At 39.1% G+C, this 23,129-nt stretch overlaps 1 protein-coding gene across 1 annotated transcript in view; it reads left to right on the top strand.

Moving 5' to 3' along the window:
* The first annotated feature begins 647 nt into the window (after nucleotides 1-647).
* Nucleotides 648-23,129, top strand: part of PNPLA2 (patatin like phospholipase domain containing 2) — a 54,664-nt gene continuing 32,182 nt past the window's right edge. The window contains exon 1 of the mRNA XM_070932766.1: nucleotides 648-1,157. Coding sequence (XP_070788867.1) covers nucleotides 971-1,157 — 187 coding nt within the window. The 5' untranslated portion in view covers nucleotides 648-970. The remainder of the gene's footprint in view (nucleotides 1,158-23,129) is intronic.

The following is a 23,129-nucleotide window of genomic DNA, read 5'->3' on the forward strand; positions in this document are numbered from 1 at the left end:
ACTTTCTGACTAACATTTAGAGTTTACCTTGCAAGGATTGGGGAGAATATGCCCCATTTCATTCAATGCGAGAAGCATAAAAGAAGGCGAACACCCCAGTCCTCCCCCTGCAGAGACCACGCACCCTTTCTCTTCCACCACTTACGTCGCAAGAATCGTCACAATGCGCATTAACAGTAGAAGCCCTTCACGTTAGGAAGCAGGACCCCGGGGAGGAGACAAAAGGTACCACTAAATAAACTTAAGCTGGGTCGCTAGGGGCGGCAGCCCCAGCCACAAACTCCGAGGAATACTGTATAGGTTACCCAGCTTGCCCCACGCACGCCCTTATTGGCTGGCGTCTCGGAACGCCCCCGGCTTTCTGAGAATCCACCGCACCCGCTTCTTTGTTGTGCCCGCCCGCCGGCGGGTCCCCAAAGGACCCCCACCTCCCCGTCGCTCCTCCCGCCAGACTTCTAGGATCCGGACTCCGCCCCGAGCTGGGTGGCGTTACCTACGCAGCAGCCATTAGCCGGGGCTGGCGCTGCTTGTTTGTTTGTTTGCTCCCTGGGCAGCTTGAGGGGGGGAGGTTGTCACCACCCCGAGCTCCTCCTCCTTCTCCTCCTCCTCCCCGCCGCAAGCAGCAAAGCACCTCATATAACGTTTCCTCGGCGAGCAGTCGCCGATTAGGCGCAAGGCGATTGGAGGAAGAGCGGAGTGGCGAGCGAGCAGTGGGGAAGGGAGGAAAAAAAATAAAAAAAGCCGGCGCGGAGGGTGAGGTGAACCAGAGTCCCGGAAGGGCAGGCAACTCCGCCGGTGGCTGGTCTGAGAGCTGCTCCGAGCCTCCTCTTTGCCTTTGCCCGCGCCCGTGGACACCTTGCTGGGTTCCGGCGCTCTCCCGTTCCCAGCCGTGGTCTCTCCTCCCCACCACCACCACCACCCGCGCCTCCTCCCGGGCGTGCGACTAAATTGGTGGCGGGGAGGCGAGGAGATGTACCCGCCGGGCTCCACCTGGAATATCTCCTTCGCCGGCTGCGGATTCCTCGGGATCTACCACATCGGGGTAGCCAGTTGCCTTCAAGAGCATGCCCCCTTCTTGGTGGCGAATGCCAAAAAGATTTATGGCGCTTCGGCCGGAGCCCTGACGGCTACAGCCCTTGTTTCGGGTGCCTGCCTAGGTAAGGGAGCGCGGCGATCATCTTTCCTACCCGGGTAGGGGGTGTAGGGGAAATAGTGAATAGTGAATGAAAGTGCCCCTCAAATTGTTATTCCCTCTCTGCCCTTTCCTGCTCCTGGGCGCTGTCAAAACCACAATCCCGCAGCCTCCCCCCCGCCCCCGTCCCCTCCTCATCCAGGATGCGTTGCTATCTCGCGTGTTGGATCGGGAGGGAATCGATTTAGGAAAGATTCTGCTGTACCTTTAGTGCTGAAATATGAAGGGCTTGTGATCGACCAAGCCGGTGCTTTTTTTCCAAAACCAGATCAACTCAGAAGAGGGGGGCGAAAAAAGGTTTTGCGGAAGGGTGACTTGTTTTAATACTTGTTACACTTGTTATCCTAGTTTATTATTAAAAGACAAGTTTGGCTGGGTTCGTACTGTCGCATGTTGCACACATCACATAACATATTTGTCCTCGGACTAATAAATCAGAAGTAAGCAAATTATATTTTATACATTATAATTACTAAGAATTGATTGATGAGTCAAAATTATTAAGTCAGACCATTGCAATGCCCAGTGCAGTGCTGTATGTTAAAAAGATACTTTGCTGTGCTTTGATATATGCTATGATTCCTGCTCTTACATGAATCATTGTATTATTTGAGGGAGAGAATGGAATGTATGCATACATTCCTCAGATCTGGTTATGGGACATGTAGTTATTTTATCTCAAAGGGAGATAGGTGGGAAAGAATAAATGCTCTTCCAAATGTCCAGACTCATTTATTTAGGCTAATGATGGATTCCTATTATATGTTGTTGTAGAATAGACTATTAATGTTCATTGTATTCAGGCTCTAAGGAAACAAATCTATGCCACAAGTTATTACATGATGTTTTCTCCCACAGCACATGATTCTTTGATCTTTGTTAAGGTCAGGAATACAAAAAGATTTCATACTTGTTGTTTTAAATCATTTGAGAGTTGCCTCCAAGCTTTTCCCAGAAGGCAGCAAGAACTAGCCTTTATAGATGCTTTCTTTCTTTCAAGGATAGTTTCTTTCTTTCACTTTGCAATTTCTCATTGTAATTTCACTAAACATAAACTAAAGGAGAGCTTTACTTTGCAGTGGTCACATTAGTAGGAGCTACAAATAGATGATGGAAATTATGCATTTGTGTATATGGAGTATATAGAGGCTATCCTAATGTGTTCCTAAAGTTTTACTGTTTGCTGTTTAATTCCTTTCTTCACCCTTGATGCTTTCTGCCATGTATGCCCAGAGAGCCTTGAACCGTAGTCCTATATATCCTGACATATATAGTACAAATTTTAGTGGATAATTTTAAAAACTTAGATGTCTGCTTACTGGAATTATTCAGTTTTGCAGAGCTGTAGTTCAGGATATATATTGTTCCTGGCACCATGGTATGGCAGAGAGAGGAGAATTTAGGCCTGTTCACCTCCACTTTTTTCTTAGAAACATTATATAACGTTACATAAACGAGTCTCAGTTGTCTTCTCTTCCTCTAGTGTCTCTAGGGAAGGGATCAAAAGCATTTGCAGACAAAAAGGAAGATATAAAAAAAAGGCTTCAACCTTCTTCACAACAGAGGAATAAAAATCAAGTAAATTAACTTGTCTATTAAATTTGGGTAGATATTAATTGACTAACCATAATTTGCTTTGATACACACAACGACCAAAGACAAGAAGTTGAGGTTGTTAGTTAATGTCTGGATGAGACATGGCTATATCAGTCCCATCCACATTGCTTTTGAAAGAACTGGGTACAGTACTTATTTATAGTTAATATTTTTATAGCTCAAAAGCTTATGTTTATGTCTCTCTTTGCTTTGAGAGAAAGATGAGGTAGATCTAACAAACATTAAATATCTTGGTCAAGAATTCAGCCTTTCTTTTTTATGAAAAGAACAGATTTATTTTGGAGGTTACTAGCAAGATCTGTAGCTTGGTTTTTGAGAAGCTTCTTGTTACATTTCCAGGCATTATTGTCACCTTCTAAAACAACTGCTTGTGAACTTTTCCCTCTTTCTCCCATGGCCACTGCTATGTTTTGGAATTACAGGATGTTCTATTTTTTTCTTGGATGTAGTTAGTTTCCAACCTGCTGACAAGTTGCCATTTGTCATAGAATGCTCTGGAAGGTTTGATGCTAACGTGTGATCCTTCTAATGTAATGGGAGGGTTACAAATATAGAACAAAGTATTCTGACTTTCCCTCACCCCATATTTCTCAATTTGAGAATTATTAAAGGATATGTAAGAAAACATTTCTTTCTTATCATAAGGGAGAGGTCCAAGTAGGAAATTGGTTCCTTGGTTCCTTCTATGAGGCCTACTGCAATCCACAGGAAATTTATTCTGAAGTCTTCTGTTGTTTCTCTGTGTTCTAATTTCCTTTGTTATAAAGGAGCTGCAGAAGGGAATCTTGACAAGCACAAAAGCATCTTGAATTCATGATTCCTGAAAAATGCAGAGGAGGGCATTATTCACAATGGCATAAATAATGCCATTTGACATATTGAATGTATTGTGGCAAAACCTCTTTGAGTATAGTGGCTATGGGGTTAATTATTATCGATTTCATACTGTTTTTTCCTACCAGAAAAAGCTTAGAACAGTTCACAAAATCTGAAATCATATAGAGAGGAAAGCCCAATAAGAATATTGCTTCCTTGGAAATACTCATAATCCATAATATCTTGGTGACATTGTGGCCCAGGAGTTGAATTCTTCAGCAAATGCTGTGAGAAAAACCCTGTTTTGGACTTTCCCCTGAAGCCTTATAGTATATGGACCAGCCATATTTATGGTTCAAGAGGAGAGTGTTATTAAATGGGGCAATCATCAAGAAAGTCCTCTCCTGTGGGCCAAGCCCATAGATAAAACTATGAGCAAGGCCTGTCCATCTGATTTAATCCATGGTATTGGAATTGATCTTTTAAGGATTTAGCCAGTAAAGCAGCCCTGAGGTACACGCCCCCCACCCTCGTACGCAGTCTGCGCCTATGAGTTTTAAGAATCAATGTAACATGGTCTCCCTTAGCAGCCCCATTTACTGTACCTATTTAGCAGATTGCATTATTTTGTAACTTCTGAATTATCTAAGACAGACCCAGTGAAGCAAGTTACAATAATCCAGTTAATAAGATTATGAGGGCAGGAGTTTTGGTGGTTAACCTAGCTTGGCCTAGGTAGAAACATTTATCTAACACTTTTTATTGCCTTGGGCAAGCCATACTGATTTTAATGTTTAATATATTATATTATGATATTTACCTGCATCTACATTTCTGGAGAAAGATTGTTCAGTCTGAAATGTCAGGTGTGGCCTACTTTATTCACCAGAAAGCATGTTGCACTGTGATAGCAAGTGATTTCATTGATCTTTATGATATCCATGTCATCATCTTAATCATTATTATATTTTGTTATTGCTCAATTTACAAAGATGACAGGTGAGCTCCTGTTGCCTTTGATGGGAATGGAGGGTCTCAGGTCTGATATGGGGGTTTTTCTCAGAACTGAGAAGAATCTGTTTACCTTTTTCCTATCTCCTCCACCTGTCAGGACTGAGTGCAAGTGCTGAACAAGCAGAGGGTGGAAACTTGTCAAAACAGCCTCAGCTGGCCAATATCTAGGAAAGGTCAGGTCTAGGGAGTTTTCTTCTCCAGAATTGCTTATTCATCTTGGTTGAACTATTGAAGCTTGTGAAAAAGGAGACGGAATTAGCCTTTGCAAATAGGAATGGCTTACGTCAGGGATGTCCAACCTTGGCAACTTTCCCCAGCTAGCCAATTCTGGGAGTTGAAGTCCACAAGACGCCAAGGTTGGACACCCCTAGTTTACATGATGTACCATTAATACAGAACTGGAAACATTCTTAAATGGCTCCTCTGCGATTGATATATTCACCCTCTCCAAGCCTTGTTCTGTATATTTAAATTTTTAATATGTTAGTGTTTAATAATGATTTTTATAATGATTGTTTTTTAATATTGTTTTATTAATTGTATGTCACCCAGAGTTGCCTTTTGTGAGATGGGCAGTTGAATAAATTTGATAGATAAATAATTAAATGCAGCAATCTCATATGCTGCCTAATTGCTGCAGTACTGCTTAAAATAATGGGGAATGTGTATGTATATCCCATTGCCCATATGAACTACAACTTCTGTCATTCCCAGGGTGTTAGGTTGCTGGGGGTGATTAGAGATGTAGCTCGTAATGTTATCTAAAAGCATTAGATTGGAGTGCGACATTAAATACAATACTCACAAATCAGGGGCAAGTTTCAAAACCTCTCGCTACTGGTTCGCTTGTGGGTGCGCGGGTGCTCATGCGTGTGCGCAACATTTCTGCGCATGCACAGAAGTGTCTGGGCAGGTGGGCAGAGCCTCCCGCTGCCGCCGCTACCAGTTCACCCAATCTGGCGAACCGGTAGCAACCCACCACTGTCACAAATGTATTTTTTAAGAGCATGTGGCACCTGAACTGAATGTGGTGAGATCTGAAGTTGTTATTGTTGTTGTTTTCCTAGTATTGTGTAACGAAGATGTAGTGTCTGCTTGGTTTTTTATTGCACATTTCTGGTTTGCAAGGAAGCTGTCAATACATGATGTAGCAATGGTAGTGTCAGTCATTTTGATGAAGAGTCTGACTGTCCCAAGATTACCCAGCTGGTTTCTGTGCCTGAGGGGAATTAGAATCTGTGTCTCCTCAGTCCTAGTCCAACAATTTACACTGCACTGTTTTTAATGAGAGCTGAAGCATATATATAAATATGAATAGGAAGAGAGGTGTTAGCAAGAGTTAAGCTAAGCCAAGTAACTAACATTAGGAACCTGAAGAGTGAGATCCCCAATGAAGTACTTTATTTTATTTTTTTTAAGTCGCATATGTGGGATGCAATGTAAGTTCCCAATGAGCAACACAAATAACAAAATATTGGATATTTACTTGCATGTTTTTGAGATGCTACAATAAAAGGAAATGTATTTTCAATTTTAATGGTGGAAGGAAATTCATAATTAAGATGAAGCACAGATGGTAAAACTATCTGTTATTCGCTTTGTATTTCCATAGGTACACTTTGCTTAAGTCTATCTCTTGAATGTAGGTTCCCCCCCCTCATCAGAATATGTTATTTATGAATGTGAGGAATGTTCTGGATATTTAAAATTCATAAGCAGTGAATGAAATTAAAGGCAACTGTAGCTGAAAAACCCTACTAGTTGATCCTCATGATGTGCATTATATAAACAAGGTGTTAAAATATGTTAAAATATAGCAGAGGGCATCAGTGTGGAATTTGCCCTTTGACTATGCTTCTGTGGTTGTAAGAGAAAGAGAATGTGTGCATTAGGACCTAGTAAAGATCGGCAAGTGTAAATCAAGGATTTACTTGATTAAAGTAATGATTGAGTTCATAGCTACATAATTAAAGAAATGGCAGTGTTCATAGCTATACGAAGCCAAGGTTTATCCTAACTCACAGCTGGCACTAAACTAAAAGCAAATGACATTTATGATATGTGACCCATATCTCCAGAAGGTATAGGAATGGGCTTGTTTTTGATGTCTTTGGACTTTTAAAATATTGAATGGGTTCCTTGTGAGAGGTTTAAGATTCTGATTTTCGACTGAAAATCAGGGAGAAATTGCATCACTGTATTCAGTAGTGTGGTTGAGCCGTCTGCTGTACTCATAAAGTAACCACCCTTCTTGGAAAAAATAAATATATAATTCATAATCTTGAAAATTAATTATTGTGGTGCAGAAAAGATTATTAGACAAGATTGTTAAAACTAGCTACCATAGTGCTGGAATACAATTCTCATCACAAGTCAGAATTGCTTACAGAAATTAAGCAAGTTTTATCTCCTCAGAAAATATGTCTGCAGAATTCATCTCTTTCTCCTGAGAAGTAAAACAAAAAATGCAGAGCTACAAATAGTTTTCATATTTTTAAATACTGAATAATGGAGACTTAAAATACCTCTTATGCTTCTTGCATATCTTTTGTCCTGTCTAAATTTTTATTTGGCAGACTGAGGACATTTCCACACAGCTTTCAGTTTTATCTTCCTAAGCTCTCAAAAGTAGTTTTGTTCCACTCTATAACTCCTTTCAGCCATTTTCATTTGAGGTATTCCCCCAAAAGATGAGTAACATTATTTACACAATTGCCCAACATGAAGAAGGATGTGGCAGGGATAAACTGCTAGATGTTTAGAAACAGAGCTCTGAAAGCTTAGCCAGAGTAGACAATGATTGCAAACTTTGTAAAACACCAGATTGTCTATTCCCAGTCTATGAACTGGATTTACCACATTAAGGTATCATAAAGTAGATGGTTTGGGCTCATGACAAGCTTATAGGATTCAGTTCCTTGAATCAGTTCAAGAGCACTTGTGCATGTGTGCTGATGTGTGCCAAATGCTTGCTCCTTCTGTTTGCTGGTTGATGGGCAATTCAGTTGCAAATATAACCATAGTACACTGATGAGGAATAATCCCTTTTCTAAAGGACCATGTGTGACTGATCAGGTCCTGTTTGACGAAAAAGCACTTACTGTACAACCAGACATTGTCAAGAAGTTATTTGAGGGAATCTCGCCAGCCTTCTTAAGATTTTTAATCTTTGGTGGTCAGCAAAAGCATTAAAGCATGTAAGGACATTCTCAGTAGTGAGAATTCATGCACATGTGGCCTCTACACCCTGCAATAGAGAAGGCTGCATATTTGCTTGGTATGATAAAGTTGTTTGACATTCCACAGATATTTACTTAGGAGAGCGTAAGGAAGATTTTATTAGTGTCTTCTTCAAGACCTTTTGTTCCAGTCTTGATCCAGGACTCAGTACTGGCTACTCTATGATCAGATCTATATCATTAGATGATAAGGAAGCAGTTTTCCATGTGACCACCAGATTTGATGGGAGACCCTCTCATAAGGCTGGTATTAGCTGTGCTTTTTGCTCTGGTTATTTGAGGCTAACAATTATTATCACCCTCTCCTTAAAAGGATATTTTTGGTGCTTTTAGAGAACTTCCAAAAAATACCAATGCAGTCAGTCCCAAATGCTTTACTTTGAAATTTATCAAGATTCACTGACTTGAAGCGATGAAGTATGCTCAAGAACTGCAGCTTTAATCAATAACTGTTGGGAAGGGGGAAAATTCAACTGGATTTATTTCTGAGCAGAACATTTGGTTAGCCTTGGGTGAAATAAATGGGACTTTTGGGTGAATCTTAGTTTTCCTACCTGACAGAGATAAAGTGGAGATGTAAAGTGGAAATGAGAAATTGGAAAGATTTGATAAAACTCTCAGTTGTAACAGGTTACTTTCAACTTGTGGGCAGAAGTGAACATGATTGTGTCTGGGAAGCAATTTTATATGTGGTTCTTTTGCTTTCTTCCCACAAACTATTGCAGTTTCCTATCCAATTTTAATTTTTTTTACCCTATGTGTTTCTGTGTGTGTTGTTATGAAGAAAATTATATCCTGGCTTTTCTTAAAATGAATAAGGTAGTTTTCAACAACAGAGCCTATGGGCAAGGCTGGCATAAATGCAATGTAATCTTGGAAATACCCAAAGCAATTTTCATAGACATTGTTCAGCATACAGTTTGAAAACTTCTGCAAAATAAGAGTGGAACCATTAAAGAGCAATGCCTTGTTTGTCCCCACCCAAACTTGTCTCATGGATGTGAAGGAACAACATTGTACTTCCTGAACTTTGCTGTCATAGTAAAGGAATCAGTATTGTACAGTTTTTTTTTCTTACAAACCACACACAAAAAGCAGATCAAAATGAATTGAGAAAAAGTGGATTTCCAAGAACACCTCAAGCTTGATAGGTCTTTCCTTAATCAATTTCAAGAATACCATACTAGTGTAAGAATCCACTTGTCTACTCAAAATTAGAAGATTAAAAACTGGGCTATGACTTCACTGTTGGCAATTCAGCTTCAGTAACCCAGGACTAATGGGTCAAAGTTAAATTATGATCCGTAGGACATAATGTGTAAGTGTAAGCACTTTATGTAAGGGCAAAGAGGACTGAATTCCAGAGGGAGTGAAAGTTGATATATGAAACAAGCTAGCAGAGTGGATTGTGCCAAGAAATATGTCTGTTTGGTTTCCACCAGCAATTCTTATTCTAGTATTACATCAATTCTTACTGCAATATTTACACTTAGATCTGTGATGGCAGCTCATTGTTTAATTATCTCCTGTAGATATGTAGGATGAGATAGAAATAGATAGAATTTTTAAGCCCAACATGGAACTAACTAAAACTTGTTATAATTTTAAATGTCTATCGCTTCAAATATTGTACCTGTCCATGTATCACTGTGTTTTAAAAAACTCTGGAATATAGTATGCCAAGAACAAGTATTGAAACAGGATGCTAGTTATAGAGAATATAAAAAGAGACCTTTAGAATTAGTCTAAAGGTTCATCTGATCTAACTTGCAGCTCGCCAGCCAAGTCATTCCAGAGACCCATTTGGCACCAGATTTCTGCTGTTGGGACAGAGCGTATAATTGAATTATGCCTCTTTTTAAAGAGGATTATTTTATTAGTCTTTTTAAAAACTTGTGACAAAAAGAAATATAAACAGAGGGTACTAACTTTACTTCACTGCTGTGGATTGGCTTAAAATGGGATCCTGGATTTCAGGTTGTTAAAAACGCAAACATCAAGTAGTCCTCTTGATTGTACCACTGAACTTTCTCTAAAAACTCCCAGACACACTTCTTCTTCTCCTGTGTATACTGGAAGAAGCTTTGGGCTGTCTTAGATAAGTGTTATCTTTCAAGGCAGCAGCTGGGAAACATTTCTGAAAGTGCATATACATTGGCAGATGGGGCTAGCACAAATTAGCAATCAGAGACTGGGCAGGGTATTTACTGAAGCATGCATTTTCCTCTATGATAAATCATGTACATTGGTCTATAAGCATGTAATCAAATAAATGTTATCAAAAAGCAATACATGATTCATTCGTATCTTTGGCAAGATGATGTGGCATGGCCTAGCAGTAAAAGTCTCTATTCCAGAGATAGCAGCTTTTTAGGCCTTGCCATTGAGAAAGAAGTTTATTTTGGATTTAAGATCACAATGCAATCCAGTCATTATCCATTTTAAAGTATGGTTTATGTCTTCTGGAATACTAAACCAAGTGTGACTGGTAGAACAAACCACTATGAAGAAAATCATATGTCAGCATGATGATGAACCAAATCAGTCCCTGATAAGTATGTATACTTATTGAAGTATACATATATTGAAGAGGAGACTTCTGAGTTGTAATGCAAGGACTCTGAACTTATTTCTTAATGGCTATTACATGCCATGAAAAAAATGGCCATTGAGTACAAATATTCCCATTCATCTAAAATTGATGTAATGAATGAAACCTAGTTCATTAAAAAAATTATTGTGCAATGCACAGTCATAACAGCTAGGTTTATATATTAAGCTAAGTCATGGTTTATTTTAGACATTTACTGAATAGATCATAAAATAATAAACTGGTTCAGATGATACCAAGCCATACTTTACAAACCATGATGATTTAATATGGGTGAATTTAATACTGATCAGTTTTGGCAAAACTGCAGAGTTAAAATAGTGAGTGCATGTTTAAAGGGTGGGTTTCATTTTCCACTATCATAAAATTCTGCCTCACTGATCTCTTGATTCACATTTTTAAAGCCCTCCACACCACTGGATTACCTCATCCATGACTACACCTTGCCATAATAGAATCGACCTGCCTAGTCTGATCATCCTGAGAGGGCCTGTTTGAAGTCCCACCCATCCCTTCTAAAGAATATGGGGCAGTGTTTCTCAATCTCAGCAGTTTTACAATATGTGGACATCAACTCCCAGAATTCTCCAGCCAGCATGCTGGCTCAGGAATTCTGGGAGTTATTTATTTATTTATTTATTTATTATTTCAATTTGTATACCGCCCTACTCCCGAAGGACTCAGGGCGATGAACAGCCATAGAATAAAACATATAAATACAAAATTTAAAATAAAATAAAATGAATTAAACAATTTGGCTGAAAATTTAAAACCCCAATGATTTAAAACCAAATTTAAAATTTCCATTTAAAAAGGGGAAAAACTTAGGTCAGGCCAGCTTGATGAAATAAGAACGTCTTGAGCACGCGACGGAAGGTACGCAGATCCGGGATCCTCCGTATCTCCGGGGGGAGCTCGTTCCAGACAGTAGGTGCCCACACAGAGAAGGCTCTCCCCCTGGGGGCTGCCAGTCGACATTGTTTGGCCGACGGCACCCGGAGGAGCCCCTCTCTATGGGAGCGTACTGGTCGGTGGGAGGCTATTGGTGGTAGCAGGCGGTCCCGTAAATAAGCAGGTCCTAAGCCATGGAGCGCTCTAAAGGTGATAACCAAGACCTTGAAACGCACTTGGAAGACCACCGGGAGCCAGTGCAGCTCGCGCAGGAGAGGTGTTACATGGGAGCACCACGTCGCTCCCATTACCACCCGCGCGGCCGCACTCTGCACCAGTTGGAGCCTCCGAGTGCTCCTCAAGGGGAGCCCCATGTAGAGAGTGTTACAATAGTCCACATATTGTAGTAGTTGTAGTCTAATAGTTGAAGTCCACATATCTTAAAGTTGCCAAGATTGACAAACACTGACATAGGATGTACTTCCCAGTAGTAGCTTCCTCTCTCCCTCCTTCCCAATAGATGTGTGCAGATCTACTTTTCATAAGCAAGTCCCTGAATAGGGAATCTCATGGTGCTTGGTTTTGGTAGATTTTTTAATTGTAATATTTGTTCATTTTAATTGTACTATTGTTTTATTTGCTGCCCACAATCTATTTGGAATGGGGCAGCCTAGCAATATTGTTAAATAAATAAACACAACATTATGTAAATTCAGGCATTGTAGCTTATTCAATACACCATTGTTTAAAGAATTTTTAACAGAGTATCTGAAGCCATCCAAAGTTTGAATGGCAATTATTAGTCCTTAGAATAAAAGAACTGGCCAAGGTAACATTAACTGATTTGCATAAATGTCTCATTATAAGAGATTTCTGTATCACTTTTAGCCAAATTCAATCCAACAGTAGGGTATTGTATCTTGTATAAATTAGGACAGTGTGAAAAGCTAATTAAACTCATTAGACACTTTTTCTTGACTGGCTACTGTTTGTTCATAATGAACTCTAAGATTTGAGCTTCCTGTGTATTTTTGTGCAGCCATTATTCAGATCCTTTCATCTGAGGGTTGAATGAAAGGTAACGCTTCCAATATTATAGGTTACCACAAATGCTTTAGAGCTCTGACATGTTCTTTAGCATTTCTTTCACTTCAGTTGACAGAAAGTTGCTGTGAGAAAACATGTTTTTACTGTTTATGAAATTAAAGCCTCCAGTGAGTACTTGTCAGTGTCTTTTAAACAATGCACCATAATTGACGTTTTTTAACTATTGAAGAAATTTCTTCAGTTCAAATTCACCTACAAATTGATGATGATTGTGCTGATAGGATTACTGTACATTGCTGAGCCAAAAATATACAGATTGTAAACTGTGAAGGGTGGATTTGTGTGACTCAAGAAGAAAATGGATGATCTCTGACAGTAACCAATGAGTTTCACGTGTGACAAAAGTTGATGAACTGACTAAAGACAGTTGGAATTCATTGAAAGGGAAATTGCTGTCAGTCTTGGCATTTCCCAGAAATGTGTGAGTCACATTATTGGTCTTAGTGCTCTCTTTATATGAGACTGCAATGTTTTGTAGGAAATTAGATTCTGCAATACTTTAAATTCTATCAGTATTTGTTATTCAGTTGTTCTTATGATAGGACATTTCCCTAGCAGTCAATGGCAATTTGCTTTCTTTACATCCATTATTCTGTGGCCCGCACTTTGGAGTGTAGAGAATAGGTCCTGACTCCTGACCTTCTGTGTAACATCCTTTCAGATATTTGAAGGATACGATCAATCCAGAGAGCCAGTTTGGTGTGTTGTGTTGGCCTAGTAACCAGAAGTTTTAGTCCTGCCTTAGGCATGAAAGTCAGCTGGTTGACTTCAGGCCAATCACTCACATGGTGGCTGTTGTGGGGAAAATAGGAGAAGGAAAGAATGTTATGTATGTTTACAATCTTGAGTTACCGGTACTTATAAAGTTATAAGAATAAAAACAATGCAGAACTACTGTATCCATTGATTTAGAAACTACTGTTTATATAGTTACTACTCTACCTTTTCATTTAAAGATGCCTTGAATGTAACTTTTCTTTTAAAATAAGAACCAAACTTGAATATTCATTTTGTGTGGCTGGATTATGCTTTAGTTATTTCATGGCATTTGCTATTGTGTAGACTAAAACCTGATCATTAAAAAACAAACCCAATAAGGATTGAAATATATTCCATGGGGGTTTCTACCTTGAGTTGATGAAACATCGTTGGTGATTTTGTTAAGGAATCCTCAAATATTTTTATGATGAAAGAGGCCAATGATTTAGATTGCTTTTAGTTGTTCTTTTTTTCCAACAAATATATTGTCTTGCATCATAACAAATATTTGGTTACCTTGTGTTCACAGAAGGCAGCAAATCCAAACCAAAAGGAAAAGGGTGCTATGACAAACTGGCACTGTGAATATCTTGGTTTATATTTACTGAGTTCTCTTTATCATGCAATAATGCTAGTTGCAAAATCATAATGTAAAATGAATAACTACAATGTTCCACCTCTCCCATCCATATAGATCTAGACCATTTCAGTTTGCTCCAAGGTTACCCTGATTTTTTCAGTGATAAAATCTTTGTGGCTTGGGTACATGGACAACCTAAGAAGCATTAAATCAGGGCTTCAGACATCAGTATTTCCTCAAGGGTTCTTTATGCCTATGTCATTTAACTGCTGCCTTATACACAGGCATGATTAAACCTTCTTGTTGCAAGTCTTTGGTCATTCTGGCCTTTTCAACAGCCTGATTGCAACAGATAGCCATCACTTCTGTGATTTGTTTTGAGAAGAGCAAACAATTTGTTATGGCATTACTACAAAGCTCATAAGTTATAGCTTACTGAGCAATGATTAAGCAAAACATGACTTAGTGCAACATGTTCTCACCACAAAGAGCAATAGTGTATTATAGGTATTGCAGTGGTTTTAGTCTATTGTACTGAAAAGAAGTTGTGTGGCTCTAACTCTGGGGCTTCATTCCAAACTCATAGACTGCTTTATGAAGTTTCAGATTGTTCATTGACCTTCAAATATTTATTATACAAAAATAAAATGAGACTTTCATCAATAGTACTATGAATAATAACAGAAAGAATACAATAATGGGTAACAATGACTTCACAAAAATTGGTGGTTTATGAAATTTGGAAAAATACAAGATTTAACATTGTTTTTACTGAAATGGATGATATAATTAATGGGAAGGATGCATCTGATGAGCATCCACAAGGGTACTGATACTTGGTTGGAGATTGGTCAGATGGGAGATGAACAGGAATACTACACGGTATGTATATCCTTCCTAAGACGGGGGAGATGATAGAGACAAGGGAGGGTGAAAGGTCTCAGTGCAAAACATGCCGGTAAATGACACACAGTGCTGGTAATACAGAGTAATACAGAGATGATAGAGACAATTCAAGGCCACTCTCACAGGTATACTAACCCTGGGTAAACTATTTTGCCCCTCATCTCACCTTCAGGACTAGGGACTGCCATGGAGCACTATAAGGTCCTCAAAGATTAATGAACTCCAGTCAATTTTACATTATTTATTGACCTGTTGACCCCCAGATATTTATCAACCCTTTGGAAAGTCAACCTTGATGGTCAATAATGACTTATTTTGAGGATTCCTGTTGTAAATGCATCCACTTATTTAGATGCGTAAAATATTACACTGTATTTGTATTATAGTGTTTTGTAACTTTTAAACAAGAAGATAAAAACTAATGCAAACTAATATAAAGTAAGAAAGAATCAATGAAAAAGGAACCCCCAAAAAAGTTGAAGAAAAATAGAAACAAAAAAAGATAAAGAAGTTATTCACGACAGTTCTAAGTAGAAATGTTACGTTGCATGTGTGCATTTGTATGTGACAGAGGAATTTTACACACCACCACAACAACCCTGTGAGGTGGGTTGAGCTGAGAGAGAAGAGGGACTGGCCAGCTGGCTTTCTTGCCTGAAGTGGGACTAGGTGAATTTTAGGCCTAGTTTCAAGGCCAGCACCTTACAGATGGTGCACAGTGGAAGCTGTCAGTTTGTTAGATATGCTCAGTTGCATCGTATTTCTTTTTCCCAGATATTAACTCATTTGCAGATAGCATAGAATTCTTGAAATCCCTTGCTAGGCTGAAGTTGCTTTGCCCAGATAACATTTGGGTTAGTTTCTGTGGGAACAAAGAAATGCAAAGATGGCTCCGGGCCAGGTTTTCTAAGAACTCTCTTTTATAGAACTCTATCTTTCCATAGAGGAATATTTGCACAGGGTTATTTTTTTATTTAAAAATAATTCTCCACATAACAAAGGCTTTGTAAATCCAACATGCAGATTGCCTTTGTTATGTGGAGAATTATTTGTATATGTTGTATATGTCCCAGCCTGCCAACCTCTTTTTTTCTGTATTAGAAAAGAAAAGAACATTCTCCCATCGCCTTCTTCCTTGGCTTATGGGCTTGAGAAGCACAGGAAAATCTCAAGGGAGAAAACAAGAACAATTTCGACCATCCCATACTATTTGACCACAGCAACAGAGACACATCCTTTTAAAACAATGAAGTAGGAATCAGCTCCTGTAAAGGGAGGTTTTTCTCAGGTATCAAGTTATGCGCTTCTTTTCCCCCCTCCTACCAAGAATGGTATTTGTTTAGTTCAATTTTTCCCCCAGATTGAGACAGGTCTTTCTATGGAGGTTCAGATTCCTGATGATAAAATTATCTTTGTTGACCTAGACATGAGATGGGAAGTCAGATTTATTTTCTTTTTCCACTAGAAACATAAGTTGCCACAACTAAAGCACTTGCAGAAGGCACATTCACCTCTTTTTTAAAGCCCAAAACCAGATTGAACATTGGTCTGATCCTACTGCAGTTGCCCCAAAGGTCTATGACAGCGATCCCCAACCTTTTTGGCATCAGGGACCAATTTCATGGAAGCTAATGTTTCCATGAACTGAAAGGGGGGGGGGGAAATGTGCAATCTGCATCCCTTGCATGCACAGTTTACAGCAGGGTTTCCACTTCTACGAGAATCTAATGTCTGACCTGAGGTGCCATTGAGGATTCCCAGCATCACCTCCAGCTGTCTGCTGTGCTAAATAACCAACTTCTGGTGCATCCCATCAAGAAGGGCGAGGCTGCCCCCTCATGAGTAATCAGGCTGAACCTTTGCTGCTCTTGCCTTTTCTTTGCCCTATGTGTTCTCGGAATGAGGTGCAGAAGGTAATTCCTCATCTTCATCACTAACTGGCTGCAGTTGTGTGCTTTTCCCACCTGAAGCCTCAGGGCTGTCCTGCTGCAGCTGTGTTTCAGCAACATCACTCTCAGCTGGCTGTTTGGAGCCATTGACCAATTCCCCTCTTGAAGTGCCCAAGACTGGTTCATCCTTCTGTAAAATGACATCTGGAGAGGCATCTGGGAAAGCATCTGGAGGAGTCATCACAGAATGCTTGTATCAGAAATTTGACCACCTGGGTTTTAGGTATGGCATCAGTTGTGACACCAAGGCATGGGCAGGCTATAGCCAATGTATCAAAAAAACCTTTGGAAGTTTCAGAACTACTGCTTTGCAGATATGGATATAAGACCCTTTTTGAAGTTGGTTCTAAGGGATCAGATGGGATTGTTGCTACCAGGTGGATTTGATTTAAATCGAGTTGATTTAAATCACAATTTAAATCATGATTTAAATCACTAGTAAAAAGGCTTGATTTAAATCAACTCGATTTAAATCATAATTTTTAAAGAGTAACTGTCATCTCTGCTACTCCTTTGACCCACTGTTGACTCACCAATAGTCCCAGTGTTGCAGAATATACAGCCTCATGCTACATAACTAAGCTCCATTTCATGATGAATAAACTAAATTATTTATGTATCTTAAATAGAAAACTATCTTATGATAGATTTTTACCCCAAAAGTTTTTTATTAAAATAAATTCGATAAAAATAAAAAAAATCTGATTTTTTTGATTTTTTTTTTTTAAATCATTGATTTTTATCCACTCTGGCTGCTACTGTACCAACCTGCCTGTTGCATAGCTGCTTTTCTGTCTAAGGTGCTGGATGCCATAGCTGGATTGGCAATAGAGTTCTCCAAGCTTGTGATCTTCGAAAACTTAATTTTTTTTCCTAGGGCATAGAATTGGAAGCAGTCCAGTTGTTTGTGGCCTCCATGGCAATTATGGACCTGCCCTAGATAATTCAAATACCTGACATACGCAATGGGTAACATGCCAGTTCTGGTTTTTGTCTTGGGGCAGTGGCAATGTGATCTGTAGTTGGGGGATATTGCTATTACACCCTTGTTATAGATAGATTACTCACTGTTAATCCTGGAGTTGTCTACCCTGTCCTGCAGGAAGGAAGACCTGTTGGATTAGTCTGCCGCAGGTGTATTTTGGATTTTAGAAGGAGTTTGTGGTTATTCTTCAGGTATGCTCGGATTCTACAGAGACCTTAGTCAATACCTGAAATGGGCAGCCAATAACAGCCTTAGATTGAATTGGAGGCGTGTGGGTGTACTGTCTCTGTGCATCCTGAAGAGCCCTTTGGCATAAGAGCAATCAAATGTTCTCTGCTGTTATTGAGTCTGCAAATTGCCATTCAGTGACCATCTCTCCTGGATAAGGAGAAACTGAAAGACCTCTGTGAGAATTATTTTTGGCACTTCCTGGACAAAGTCATTTGGATTCATTCTGAGTTGGATGTTAAGTAGGCATATCTAGCATAATAGTTACCTGGGAAGAGTTTGACCTTGAGGAAGTGGACAGGGATCTGTCAGCTTGTCCACCTATGTTTTAGTTTCATGCCCTTCCAGGCTGGTCCAAGGCATCCAGGTGAGCAACATGTAGCTGGATCCATCCATGGGGTAGTAAAAAGTGTCTTTGAAAGGGGGAGGGTGCATGGTTCTACAGGCTCTGAAAGAAGTGGTAGTTTGCTCCCTTCTCAAAAATTTGGAAATCCTCCTTGGCTGTCCACTCCTGCATGAAGAGCAAGTGGCAGCTGTGGTCAGGATGTCTTTGGTTCCCATTTTTACTCATGCCTCAACCATTTGGATTTCTACAATGTCCTTTACATGGGATTGTTTTTGAAGACTTCCAGAAGATGCAACTAGTCCAGAATGAAACAGAGGGGATATTAATTAGTATGTGTTGGTACATCAAAGCAAGTTGCTATTTATGAACTGTACTGGCTTCCAGGTGTAATTCCAGGTATACAACTTACAATGGTCTATGTAGCACAAGACTGGGTTATTTGCAGTGCCATATTTTCCCACATCTTTCTATAAAGTCACACAAAGTAGGCATCTCTGAGGGCACAGTGCCATGTAACGAAACCTAGGAGATGTCCCTTTCTGTTACTTCACCTATACTTTGAAATGAGGTCTCCTCCTCCAGGTTTGGATGGCCCCACCCTTGTTGGCCATAGAGCCATAAAAACTAAGCTCTTCTCCAGTGCATTGTTATCACCAGGCTCTCATGCATGGTACTTATTTTTGTTTTTGTTTTGTACAGTGCTTGTTTTTACCTTTGTTGTTTGGATTTTGATTTTCTTTTCTTGATTGTACACCATGTGTCATTGTGAGAGAGGCAGCATATGCATTTTTAAATGACAAAATAATGGTTAATGGTAGTTTTCATTACTACATTAATTATTCTAGGTGCTGGTCAAAACATTTCTGGGTACAAATATTAGCAGCAATTATATATTTCTTGCTTACAGAGCAAACATCTTCTGCAGCCAATTACTTGGGAACATTTTAATGGTGCATTATGGAAAGAAATCACACTATGTTAAGAATTTGTGTTAAATCACACAATGAATGATTGTGTCATACTCCTGGTAGTACCTTTCTGTGTCTGTGTGTAATATCTTGCTTTATCCCACTTCCCACTCTCAGATTCTTTAAAACAAATTATGATCATTTACCTCTTCTAGGTTTTAATAATTTCAATGGGTTTTGCCTTTCCTTTTCAAGGACAATATCTTCTCCTCTGCGAAATTTATAATTTCAGATTAGCAAATAGGACTTGCATGGGGACACTGGAGCTGTTGGATTAGGAAAGGGTTTTAAATGAAATCTTCCCCTCACTTCTCCTGGGAGAAGCCAATCTCTTTGCCTTTGGGGTACATCCTGCAGACATTATTTCCAAGCTGTGCTTTGGTCGATGTTGTGTACGTCACTGGCACTCTTATTTTTTCTGTCGCTGCCTTTTGCTATTGCAGAAGCAGAGGGAACAGTTCAATGAAAACAAAGACGGGGTTATGAAAGAGATAATAAGAACAAATGTGAGGTATGTGAAAAGAGGAAGGATATAATGTTAAACAGATTGCCAAATAGTGCAGAGAAGGGCCATCAAGTAATTTTGGATAGCCTTGGCACATCTTGTTGGAATAAGATGACACAATCAACTTGGAAAGGTCAGATGATATTTTAGAAAAAGAACAGGTCAGGAATTTGCAAAATTCACATTGTTTGCGAATGGTTCCTGGATTGTTCCGTGCTCCTGGATGTGAAGCATGATGAGTTATGAAAAGTGGCATAAAACCTTTGTGTTGAGAAATACGGTAATTTATAGAATGGCTTCTCCTTGCATTACATCCCTAGTATACAACATCATATTGGGCAATCAGACAATCAAGTTGAGAATTTGGCTGCACTCATGTGCATGTCTTAAGCTAATATTAGACTAGACATTCTCTGCAGCACGAGGCTTTTCTAAACCAACCACATGTTTGTTCCCTGGACTGTCCATTTTAAAAACTTATATAATAACCCTTGTAGCTCTGCAAAACATTATTATTCAGTAATGTCAGGATCTGATTATCTCAAAGCTTCATTTTTTTAAGGACAAAAAAAAATAGAATTTATTTTCTGTGCAGCATTTTCTTCCCTGAATGCACCACCAGTGTAATTACTGCCCATTTTCATTTTCTTGTCCAAAAGAGACAACATTAAAGGCAAAAACCATCAAGGTGCAAAGGGTGGAAGAACTCATTTTAAAATACCATCATGTGTGCTTGAATATATTTAGAGTTTCCATCAACTTTAATCCGTTGTTCTGTGTCCTGTCCTCTGGGGTAATTTGCTGCCTTCTATGTGACAAATTTTCAGGCCATTGAAGAATGAAACTGGGTAGGGCTCTATACACCTTGGAAATGATTTGAAAAAGTGGTTTGAACCTGGTACAAGTATGGCAGCTCCCTCCTGTTTTAAAGAAGACTTCCTCCACAAGAGGCTGAAAAAAAATACAGCTGCTTTAATGAATGAATTCGTTAAAATTAATTTGAGCCTTAAAGCCGCTGCAACCTCTTTTTCAGGCTCATGTGGAAATCTGGAAAAATTCAAGTGTTTTAAGTTTTCAGCAGGGCAGTACTATCCCTGTGCTCTCCTGTGGTTAGAAGCACTTTTGAATCTTTTTTTGAAAAGTGTATAGCTCAACTAATGAGTTATGCTTAGGGCAGCATGTAAAAAAATGACTCTCGTATTCAGTTCTTCGTTTATATTTTGAAGGGTATTCTGGGTTTAAATTTGGCCATGAATTCTATATGAATGTATGATGTAAAGCAGAAGACTTTTTGAAAATTTGGAGATACATAGCAAATATGAAGTGTAGATTATGCACCTTTCATGAATATAACCAGTTTTATAGGATTTTCATATAAATTTACGTGGCAATCTCGGGAGGTACCGTTTGGGGTTTTTTTGTGGGGTGGTTTTTTTTTTCTTTTTTTTCTGCTGTTTGTGTGTTTTCTCACCAATAGAAGACTTAGACCAGGGGTGGGTTCTACTTACCTTTACTACCGGTTCGCAACGGGACTGCGCGTGTACTCTTTGCTCTCTTGCGCTTGCTTGTGCAGAAACTTCCTGATGACATCTGGGTCAGTGGGCGGAGCCTCCCACCGGTTTTACTACTGGTTCTTGAGAACTGGTCCAAACTGGGGGCAACCCACCACTGACTTAGACTTAGAAGACTTAGAATAACTTTACTGTCACTTTAGATGTACACTAATCAGCATACATTAAAATGAAATTTCGTTGCATACAGGTTTCAAAGGCTCACCACCTCCAATATACATTACATAAACATGACAAAAATATAAATACATACATACATACAAAATTATGCATATACCCCACATATATGACACAGAGAAACAACACAGTCTAGTTCAGATGTATACATGTACATAGCGAGAAAAACGAATCTTGCAAGTTTATCAGACGGATGGCATAAGGAACAAAGCTGTTACAGAATCTGGTAGTCCTGCTAGAAATACTTCGAAACTCCGCCCCAGAGGGGAGCAACAGAAACGTCTGTGAAGTGGGTGTGTGAGGTCTTTAACAAGGAGATGGAAACTATTCATCCCACTTGCACAAACTCAAGCAAACAAAATACAATTTTGTATTCCTGTTGGACTGATTAAAGCGTCATATGATTAAATGTCCTCTGTGAAAGGCATCTTGGAATTCCAAGTGAAGCTGGAATGTCCTTGGCTTGAAGTGGCACCCTTTACTCTGCAGTGGAGCATTTCCAAGAAGAGTTACAGATTCCAAAATTTGTATTGTTAGTGGCTACCCAGATAAATTTAATATGTGTATGATGATATTTTAATTCTTTTGTTTTCCAAATATTGCCAAAATATTGTTTCAGATCAAATTGACCTTTCCTGACAAAGGAGCTTCTGGGTGCTTCAGATTCAATATCTTTCTTCTGATTTATGTCTCAGGAAATTGTAAAAAGTTGAGCAAGTTTGTCTAGTGGTTAAGACATCAGGCTAGAAACTAGGAGACTGTGAGTTTTAGTCCCACCTTAACCATGAAAACCAGCTGGGTGGCCTTGGGCTGGTCACATCTCTCTCAGCCCAGTTTACCTCAAAGGGTTTTTGCTGTGAGGCAAATAGGAGGAGGAAGTAATATTAAATATGTTTACTACCTTGAGTTGTTTATAAAAACAATTAAGGTGTAATATAAATAAAAATAATAAATAAAAAGATTTTAGATTAGACCATTTGTGTAGGACAGGGAGTGTGAAATATAAGAAAAGAATATGTGAGAACCAAGGTTCTCTCTCCTGTTGTTGGAACAAACAAACAAACAAATATGGAGATGATGCCCCATAACATTGGAAGAAGAGTGATTAGGTAAATACAAAACTGTTATGTTTTTAAAAGTGGTCCACTTGAAATGTAAACTAATTAAAATATTAGGGATACTTGTCAAGTTTTTTTTAAAAAATACTAGGTTCCTCAGGCTCCACCATTTTTTTGACCTCTTTAACTTTCATTGATAATCCTCTCTGGCATTCTCATATCTCAGCTTGCTGAGCTGATGATCTTTCCTGCCAAAGTTTGTGTGTGTATGTACATAGATGACATTTTCCAAGGTTACTAGGCATGTTGAGTTATCTTCAGCTCTGTTGTTCTCTGTGGATCTATCTAAATAAAACCAATCCCCTTTTGGCAGGACATCAAAATTGAGCTCTCTTCTAGGAAGTCTGAAGTTCAATCTATATCTGTCCAATTTCTAAGGCTATTTTGGCATTAGCCAAGGTTACAGGATGATGTCTTTTCAATAACTGAAGCATCTTTTATTGCCTTGCCAAGCCATGCTCCCTTCAGCATATTCAGTGAAGAGAAGCTATTCATTTTCTTTTCTGACTTCTCTTAATTTGGTGATAGGTTTGTGTTACATCCCAGCAAT

Source organism: Pituophis catenifer, unplaced genomic scaffold (genome assembly GCF_029215685.1).
Source record: "Pituophis catenifer annectens isolate HBS135680 unplaced genomic scaffold, rPitCat1.0.hap2 SCAF_1, whole genome shotgun sequence".
NCBI classification, from domain to species: domain Eukaryota; kingdom Metazoa; phylum Chordata; class Lepidosauria; order Squamata; family Colubridae; genus Pituophis; species Pituophis catenifer.